Here is a 9,706-nt window from a genome sequence, read left to right as displayed (position 1 = left end):
TAATTGACAGGCGCCACTTTTACGCTTGGCTGTTCCCTGTAATTGGCAAGTCCACATTGGTGGTTTCGGAGCAGTATCGGCTACAACGAATACCCGGCAGATCAGCTCATCAGATTCTACTTTCTGTAAATCGAGGTTCAGAGGACAAATAAAGCACGTGCATATGGTTAACGTATAGGGGCGCAGCAGTTCATATCCTCCTAGTACAAGAGCAGGAACCGGAGCAGTTGCAACTTTATGCCGTAGTTGAACGTTCGTTCTTTGGGGAACGATAATTACGATAAAGTGCAGGCATTATTCCCAGAAGTCTATGAAGTAGAACTAAAACCGATCATGAATAAATGCACGTTTATATCAACAGTGTGACTCACCAGCTATAGCTGTGTACATCAAAACATCTGCATACATAATATGCACAATTAAAAAACGAACACTTGGCAATGGATTTCCAGTAGCCAACATAATCGGTAATTTTGCCCCTAGGAATAACATACGAATCAGTATATTGAATAATATTGTCATTCTAATATTATAGGCTACGAATATATATGGGGGGGCTCTAATATAGGCTTTTGTCAATTCCTGCACATAAGTCTCGCTATTATGTGCGCAATCCTATTGCAAACTATTTCAACATTGCCTCTGCATATATGATTCGTCAGTTGTATTGAATGCCTACCCCAAAGTACGACAAATCAGTGAACGACAGTTTAAAACAGCCGTTGTGTTGCTGATAAATTGCATTAACATTTTTAAATTACAGTTTTTTTGCATGGTTGATAACATCTGAGAGCAGCTTCTTCATACAACACAGCGTAGCTACGTTTTTTTTTTTTAAATGTAACACGAGGCTTTTTTAAAAAATAGCAGCGCCTTCGCATAACATATTCAGATGTGATATTCTCGTATTCTTACTATGATATCGTATGGAGTAAAAATCCATGAGAAATGAAGTATGCTGATATGGTGATATTTGAAGTGATACTCAACGTGAAAAACGATGTAAGCTGCTGAAGGGTTCGTTTCTATTTCCGTATTTATATAATATACTGACCAGTTTAACTTACCGAGGAAGACATGCGAATCAGTACTATAGAAAATATGAGCCATTCCGCGTTTTATTTAAAGATATTTAAAGTTTCTCTTCAGCGAGGGGTGTCGTGCGATGAAAAGCGCTGTAGCGTAGACTCCGTGAAAGTCCATTTGAAAAAAAAAAAACTTCCTCGGTCACGAGCAAAAACATCATATTGTAGTTTCCATAGAGTGTTCCAGTATAGCTGCGTCTCTCTCACGAATACCTTTCCCTTTATTCGGCGCGTTCGCGCTGGCTCCCCGGAGTAGTCCGTCAGCAGGCTGCGCGTAGAGTTTGAGATGGCGAGTTTTGTGGTGCCAGGCAGGCGATTGGGATATTGCCGAAGTTACCGATGTTATGATCCTTGGCTGTTGCTATGGCACAACAGCTGTGTTGAAATGAAACTGCTGCAGGATGTGAATAATTGCTTCTTACCTATCCTCGCAGTAACGAATGCTGTCCAAGCTTGGATGCACAGTACCTCCGGCGAGACACAGTGTTTGAGTAGTCAGTAGTCTGACAAATCTCCTCACAATTTTCAACATTAGGAGCATAGCTCTACTGATATGAACTCTGATATGAACCTGCACAAGGTATCATCCGGCATCATCTTCAACCTCCACAATCCAAAAGCTGTGTCCAAATTGTGCTATGATACAGATCTCGAAATAGAACCACATTAGGGCTGCTGGTTGTTCGAGTGTTAGAGCTGCAGGCTATATTAGAAAAACAACATTGAGTTTGGTCCGCACTATTACATCACGATATAGGCAACAAGAAGTTATTATTCTACTTGTCCATGGCGCCCCACTGCTTAACAGTTGCTGACTGCCAAATAATCGCAGGTAATTAATTCGGTTGCATTGTACCTTACCCAAAACTGATCCAAGACCACACATCCTCCTAAACGAAATCCACACTGCAATTATTTCCCCCAGGATCCAAAAAATGAAGCTGGAAATAAAACGCTTATGTGTGCGGGATTTCAGAATATTCCACCGGGGGTGGGGTACCCATTACGTTTATGAACGTTTTTTTTTATTTTTTATTTTTTTTTAGAATTTTGCAAGAAATGCACCACTGAGTAGATTTTCCATTGTGCCTCGTGTATTTCATACTTCGAGGTAATATACATTATACGTAGCCTATAGCCTACAGTTTTCGAACGATTTTCTTACCCATCTTCCGAAGTAAAGAATCGAAATAGCTACCTAATTTATTCTCGTTCTTCGTTTGGACATGTACACTACATGGTAGCCTATACAGTTACCCGAAACGTCGAATTCAAAACATAAAGAAACAGACTGGTGGTATCTGTTAGTAGCCTAAAGTGTTCGATGTGAGGAAATATTTCGGGAATAGCCTATTTGGGAATTCTTTAATAGCGCAATGCAAATTTGAATAACAAATATAAAGAAAACATATTAAACACGTTAAATATGATATAAAATAGATATTAAAATAAATATATTAAAACGATAAGAAAACTGCGTTTTCAGCTTTTCAATCGAACATAGCCTACAGTTACACCTCACGACAAGGTGTTAACAGATGTGGTTGCAAGGCAAGTGAGGTAGTCTTTTTCGCTCCTAAAATGCCGGCGTTTTAGCGAAAGGTATAGAAATTATAAATGGTTAGGCTCTGAGTGGAAGCCTTCTCACTGTTGTGGAAATAAGGAAAATATAGCCATGCCACGTCCTGTACGGCAAACTAAATCTTTCTCAGCAATAATGAAAGGGTCTTACACCTAAAGCCTAATATTAAGAACCAGGTCCCACACATCAAACATTTATACAGATTAACCGTCTCAAAGTGAACGAGTAATGATTATTCAGGTGATTGAACTAGCCCTAGCTGATGAAGAATGTTCTGCGTGCCTTGAAAGACACTCATTTAGGAAAACCACTGCATTTTGTGAGCTTTGCTGCAGTTCTCGAGAGCCTTGGAATGCCGTTCATTTCCCCCCTCTGAGCGCTCAGTCTCAAAACTCAAATGGCTGCCTGCTTCCACCTAAATGTGTCTTCACAATTCCCAAGAGCTCACCTCCCACAGGAGGGCTGTAAAAAAGCATTTGCCAAACTGGAGTTTTCTATTTAATAACAAAATATTTGACTTGATCAGCCTGTCATAATTCACAAAATCCTAAAACATGCAATACTCCCTGCAATGAGTATTGACATTGCAAAATAATTGATTGTTTAGACAAGGAAAGGTCTTGTGGGATAAACAGTACATATAGCAAGCTCCACAAGTCCGAGGGGACAATGTCATATTTTTCTTGATTTGGTCAGGCACTCCACAATTTTATATGTCATCAAACAATTCACATGTGTAGACATGTGACAGTTGTGCACATTGCCAAATCAAGAAAGTATGTCTTGTAAATAAATGCCTGAAAGACTGAAATCAGCATTAAGGGAAACAGTTAAATGCAGAAAGTATTTGGACAGTGACACAATTTTTGTCATTTCGGCTGTGAACTCATTGGTTTTGAAATAAAACTAATGATATGAGGCTAAACTGTCTGATTTAATTTGAGGGGCTTTACATCCATATTGGGTGATCCATGCAGGAACTACAGCCCTTTTTAAACAGTCCCTTTATTTTAGGGGAGCAAACGTAATGGGAGAATTTGCTGCCCAGCTATTTGCTGGCCAGTGGTGATTAAATTGGTAAAAAAAAACACTGGGTAAGTCAAAACCAAGTGTTTGATACATTGGTTGGAAGCAAGAATTAAATGGTGAGCTCAGCAATAGCAAATGACCTGGTAGACCACAGAAGACTGCTGTAGTGGATGGCCAAAGATTACGTTGAATTGTGAAGAAACCCCCCCCCCCCCCCCATTCTGTGAAGAATGGTGTTATGGATTGGGCATGCATCAGTGACAGGAACTGGTACAATTGTGTCCATTGATGATATGACTACTGACAGCAGCTGCAGGATGAATTCTTAAGTGCACAGAACTGTCTGCATTTAACTGTACATTTAAGAAATTAATTAACTACCCTACTTATTCCTGGTCAGGGTCGTGGGGGGTCCTGGAGCCTATCCCAGCGTGCTTTGGGCAAGAGGTAGGAATATACGCTGTACAGGCCGCCATTCCATCGCAGGGCACACATACCATTCACTCATACCTCATACCTAGGGGCAATTTAGATGGTCCAATTAATTTTAGCTGCACGTCTTTGGACTGTTAGAGGAAACTTGAGGAAACCCACACGGGCACGGAGAGAACATGCAAACTCCACACAGAAAGGCTGGGATTCAAACTTACTGTAAGACCATGCTGTGAGGCAACAGCGCTGCAGGGAAAGGAATAAAGGGAATTCAGGTTGATTAAAGGAGAGAACTGAACTGAAGGGATCTGTGTGGGAGGAATATGTAATTGGAACTGAGTTTGCTGAATTGGATTGGATTTCAGATTCTCTAAATTGATTTTCAATTCAGTTAATTGGAATAAGGAACTGCATTAGAATTGAATTAAAATAGGAGGGGTGAGAGTCAGCAGTTGGAGGATTGCCAGTTCGATCCTGCCCTGGGTTTGTCGAAGTGTCCCTGAGCAAGACACCTAATCCCCAATTGGTGTGCGAGTGTGAATGGGAAAATGACTAGCATCAATTGCACAGCGCTATATAAATGCAGACTATTTACAATTTAAGTTATTGGAATTGACCCAAACCATGTAACTTCAGGTGGCCCCAGTGTCTTACAGTCTCTGTTGCTAATGTTAACAAACAAGCTAGATTTGCTATTCTATGGAGCAATCAATATATCAAAAAATGTAGGGAGACTGATAGGACTGGATAAATGCACACTGGTTACCGTGTGATACAAACTCTGGAAGATTGATTGTGCTGTAACTATTGTTGGGCACATATACATTTCACCCGCTGTAGTCACGACTCAATGCTAGCATTCTGAAGATCCTCAATAAACCTTCCCTACAGCTGTAGTTAATCCAATGAAGGGTGAAATCAGCATGAGTACATCGACTATCACTGGTACAAGTTGGATAGACCTTTGCCCTTTCATGGATACATTTAAACTTGCCCATGATAACCTCAAATTAAATGTATAATAATTTGTATACAACTCAATTTGTGAAACTAAAAGGAACACTTAAGTAAATTGGTTTGTTTTATTCAGAATTCTATACCTTTCTTCTGTTCTGATTCCACCTAGCAGGTCTCCTCACAAGGTGAGGAATAATTCCATCTCCTATATTATTCATCTGTCTACATTATCTCCACAGGCCTTACTGATGACGCTGCTTTCCTGCCTCTGGACTCTTGGGTATCTCTTCAGATCTGTCTCTCTCTCTCACCCTCTCGCTCCAATGTGTCGCACTGGCATCTTTCTTCAAATTAACTCTCCCCCTTTCGCAAACCTGAGTGACTTCTAGTCAGTCACACTCACTCACTGCTTTCATACTGAACGGCGCAACTGTGTTATCAGAAACTGGAATACGCTAAGACATTACTGTTTCTCAGTGCATCTGTGGTACAATATAGCATCTACAGGCATTCTCTTTGAAAAGGTGGCCATCTGACGTATGTTAGATCACATCATAGACATCGAATCACAACATTATCCTTGTCCATCCGACTATTCAATACCTACAGTACAGATTTGCTTAGGAGAAATAAAAGACTATGGAAGATGCCAGAACAACGAGAGTACTCAGGGTACTGATTTAACTTAAAGTTAAGTTAAAATGCATGTTATATGGTGGTTAAAATTAATGTAGACTTCAGCAAGCAAGCAGTGTCTCTTGTCAGCATTTGAGATTTGAAACAGTGGGAGCAAAACCAGCTGAAAACAGACTCATTAGGGCTTATATTCCAATCTACTGGTACTGAAGCCTTCTGCTCCAGAGAAGCAGTTAACAACTATGAGAATTCTGTAGAATCAATGTAATTACTATAATAGGTTTATGCATATCTAAGTATTATATTTTCAAGAAGAAGAGAGCAGAAACATAATGATGGGGTGTTGTACTGGTATGGCAAGCTCAAACTAGAAATACTATGTGTCATTAATAGGAGCAAAATGAGAATGTCATATTTACATTTTTCAAGCCATTAAATCGGATGATGATCAGACATTTGAGCATGTAGTTAGTTGCTTTCGACTTATTTGGAAAGGAAGGAAATACAACAAGAAGGAAAGTCTAATTGATAAAGATGTATTTTGAATTTTATTCTGAAATAAGAGGTTACTGATGTGATCTGAACTGTATAAAGAGTGAATTCACAAGTTGGAAACCAGGCTTACAAATATGCAAAGTACAATTTAGTTAAAGACCGACAATTTTTAAGAAAGAATCAGGGGCATGCCTGTTCTGGTACATTCCTTGCACTGGAGTAAAAAGAGCACTCTCTTTTTAAGACAGAAAAAAGAAGCAAAATGTATCTTAGCCCTAAAAACTTTGGATTACAACAGGCCCCAGAGAAAAATGCACAATGACACTGAGCAGATTCGCATTCCTGAAGATTCTCTGGTGTTAAGGTTTGGCCATAATATTTCTTCTGCTCATTGACATACACAGAATTTTAAACTTCTGATGTTGCATTAAAATGTACCATTTCTAGCAAATATAGATTTTAATTACATACTTAAACATGTTTTGTTTTCAATGGTTTTCAAAAAAATTAAGAAAAATGCTTTACTGGTTAACACAGTTCTTAAACAAATGAACAGAGTGGTTGCCGACTTAATGTTCCAGGTTTGGAGAGACAGGTTTGGCATTTACTAAAATAATAGGATAATGGCCTATTCACATAACATCAGCTATAAAAATTTCAAGACCGAATAATATGCTTCAACTACTACATTTAGATTTGATTTGGAATTTCTTCAAAGAAACTGAGCAATAGGAATTTCTAGCTACCCATTAAAAAATTAAATACTTTTTTAGATATAATATAGTGTAAAATAAATTACATAAATTTAAACATAAACCCATTTGGTATTCCAGAATCTTGTATATACATATTATTAACGTCCTAGAAATGCTTCTAAATTTGTGAGTATCTCATAATAAATAGGAGTGAATCAGTAGGTCCAGTGAAATTATAAAGCACTTATAGAAAACAGAATCAAATTAAATAAGAAAACAAAACATTGGGTATGTCAAAATTTAAAGCCAGCCGCCAAAAACAGACATATCAGAAACAAACCCCTGTATAATTCTTAAACGCTTGTATTTTGAATACAGATAGCACCTTGATGACCAAGCAGATGACAGCTGAACTGTCACATTGTGATTGTCAGTCCTGTACTGTACTGTAGAAAATTACAGAGTTGTAGAATGAATATATACCAGCATATTGTCGATGCATCGTGATGTAAAACAGAGACCAATGCAACAATGTTTTGAGCATTTTTCTAGAGAAAGAATCAGGGGAGCCCACGTAAGAAGAGTGACGAGAGTGACTAAAACCAAAATCCCAAAGTCCAAGACAGACTAGGTTTTCCCAGCCAAATTCTCCCTGTGTAACTCTATACCAAAGCTCCTGGAATGCACAGATACATCTGTATATGTATATAGATAGAAAAGGTAAGGGTTGGTTTTGGTTGGCTTCATGTGTTGGTGTCGCTGCTTGCTGATTGGTTGTCTTCTGCATGTTTGAACATCAGGATGGAGTTGTAGATCTTCAGAGCTGGGCCCAGTTTCACACTCATTATCTTTACAATGTCGCGTTGAGTCAGGAGCAGAAATGCCTTTCCATCTATTTGCTGTTGGAAGAAAATGTTCCAAAATGTGATGGAACAAATATATTTTCAGTGGATTGTAAACAAAGAAAAAAAAACTTTTATCTCTAAATTGCACACACAAGTTGTTAATTTATATGAATAATTTCTCTTTCCCCAAGATGGTGACATTACTACGGCCGTTTAACTCTTAGAATATCACAAACAGCAAATTAAAGTTCTGCTTTAGGAACAAGACATTTGCTCTGGATTTGCTCTGCGGCCATTCTGTATCTTGCAGCCTACGATTCAAACTTTATCTTTTTCCCAAGGCTGATTTCTAATTCAAACAAACCGACGCTTACAAAATGAGAATAAACCCTGCCATCCCCTTGTGTCCAACAGTTGACACTTGCAAATGTGTTCCATAGCAGAGGCTTCTCTGCACCTGTTCTACCTAATTAAGCCAATATATCAAAACTCATTTGCTTTCTCTTAACGATTAAGGACATCCTGGGAATTTCTTTAGACACCGTGGGTCTGCTTACCTCTTCTTTGAACTGTTTGGCTTGTTCCTCACAGCCAGGCAGAGAATGGATGAAACCAGCCACCTAGACACACAAAGACAGGTACAGACTCTTATATTAAAGAAGGCGGCACTCAAAAAAGTACCTTTGTCTGCAGAGCAGCCATTTTAGAAAAGGCCTCGATTTCATATCTTAAATGGACCACTACTGTAGACCAGTTGCTAAGCGTACTTTCCACAGTCAGGTAAAATGTGGATACAGTGGTGAGTTGGGAATTAATGGCAAGTGTATAAAATTCTTAATAGTACTGAAAAATCCACATATCCCACAGATATATCCACAGATGTAACTAGTAGTTAATAGCAGTGCACTCTGCATAGTTCTCAGAAACACACCTGCACCCTTCCCACCGACACACTGTAATTTCCAACAATATTTTATTCAGCTCATCATCAACCCGTCTGAAAAGAGTTGCCTATATCTGAGATTCAGGTCACTTCAATGTGCAGCAATTTACAGAACTTATGGGGATCTCAATGGAATATTCAGTCATATTTCGATGCGCACAAATTTATGCGAAGAAATTTGATGGAAAACAGAACAGTCAGTTTTTCTCCATTACCTCCCGTTGCATATACGTTTCCGCTGAGACATACGGTAAAAACCACAGCCGTTGCCATTACGTCCCCGTCAGAGAAACGATAACCTGACGTCTACGTCAAAAGATATATTTACAAAAGACGCTCTTCCCTGCTTTGAGAAGAAGGCCGCAGGAATGTTCTGCTTCCAGTGCTGCCTTTTGGGTTTTGTCACATAACATAAGCAAGAGGACAGAGACACTCGGTGGAGGGGGGAACGGGATTCCTTCCCCCGCTCTTAGCGAACATCCTCGCTCTGAGTGGGTGTGAATATAGCCAGAGCCGCTCGCATCCCCTGGGGGGCTCCTGGAGTTCCTTTAGTCTGAGGAAAATCCGACTCTTTGTTTGCGAGGTGGCTGTTTGATGAATGCAGGGGTGACAGATACGCCTCTGTGCTCCTGAGGTATATGTGAGCTCAGTGTATTGTGTCTGCAAGAAGGTCAAGAATATGTGCTGACTCGGCTTCAAGTCATTGAACCTCAGCCAATCATAGACAGAGTGAAATGACAGTGAAATTCAGTTCTTAGATTATACAGGAGGAAGATTAAACCTCACAAACTCCATATCAGTGCTCCTCCTACATACACATACACACACACTATACCTTACTTCAGAAGGAGAAGGCAGAGCTGGAATGATGCTGCATCCATACAGGGACTGCGCCATTCTGTGCCCACTTGAGTCTGTGGACCGACGCGATCCACAGTGACATTTACCTTCACAGCAGCGAAACCCCGCGGCCTTCACACCCCTCCTTCTCAGCCGTTCAAAAAAGA

At 39.6% G+C, this 9,706-nt stretch overlaps 1 protein-coding gene across 3 annotated transcripts in view; it reads right to left on the bottom strand.

The window, feature by feature from the left end:
- Positions 1-6,246: 6,246 nt before the first annotated feature.
- The window catches only part of LOC133126444 (lethal(3)malignant brain tumor-like protein 4), an 87,756-nt gene continuing 84,296 nt past the window's right edge, over positions 6,247-9,706 (bottom strand). For 2 of the 3 annotated variants that reach the window (XM_061238693.1, XM_061238694.1), the window contains 2 exons: positions 8,314-8,376; positions 6,247-7,810 (listed from right to left, as the gene is read on the bottom strand). In XM_061238693.1, the coding sequence (XP_061094677.1) occupies positions 7,655-7,810; positions 8,314-8,376 (219 nt within the window). In that variant the 3' untranslated portion in view covers positions 6,247-7,654. The remainder of the gene's footprint in view (positions 7,811-8,313; positions 8,377-9,706) is intronic. The other variant, XM_061238695.1, reaches the window with a different exon arrangement.

Source organism: Conger conger, chromosome 4, assembly GCF_963514075.1.
Source record: "Conger conger chromosome 4, fConCon1.1, whole genome shotgun sequence".
Taxonomy (NCBI): domain Eukaryota; kingdom Metazoa; phylum Chordata; class Actinopteri; order Anguilliformes; family Congridae; genus Conger; species Conger conger.
The sequence above is the reverse complement of the archived record's forward strand: the minus strand, read 5'-3'. Positions and strand labels throughout refer to the sequence as shown.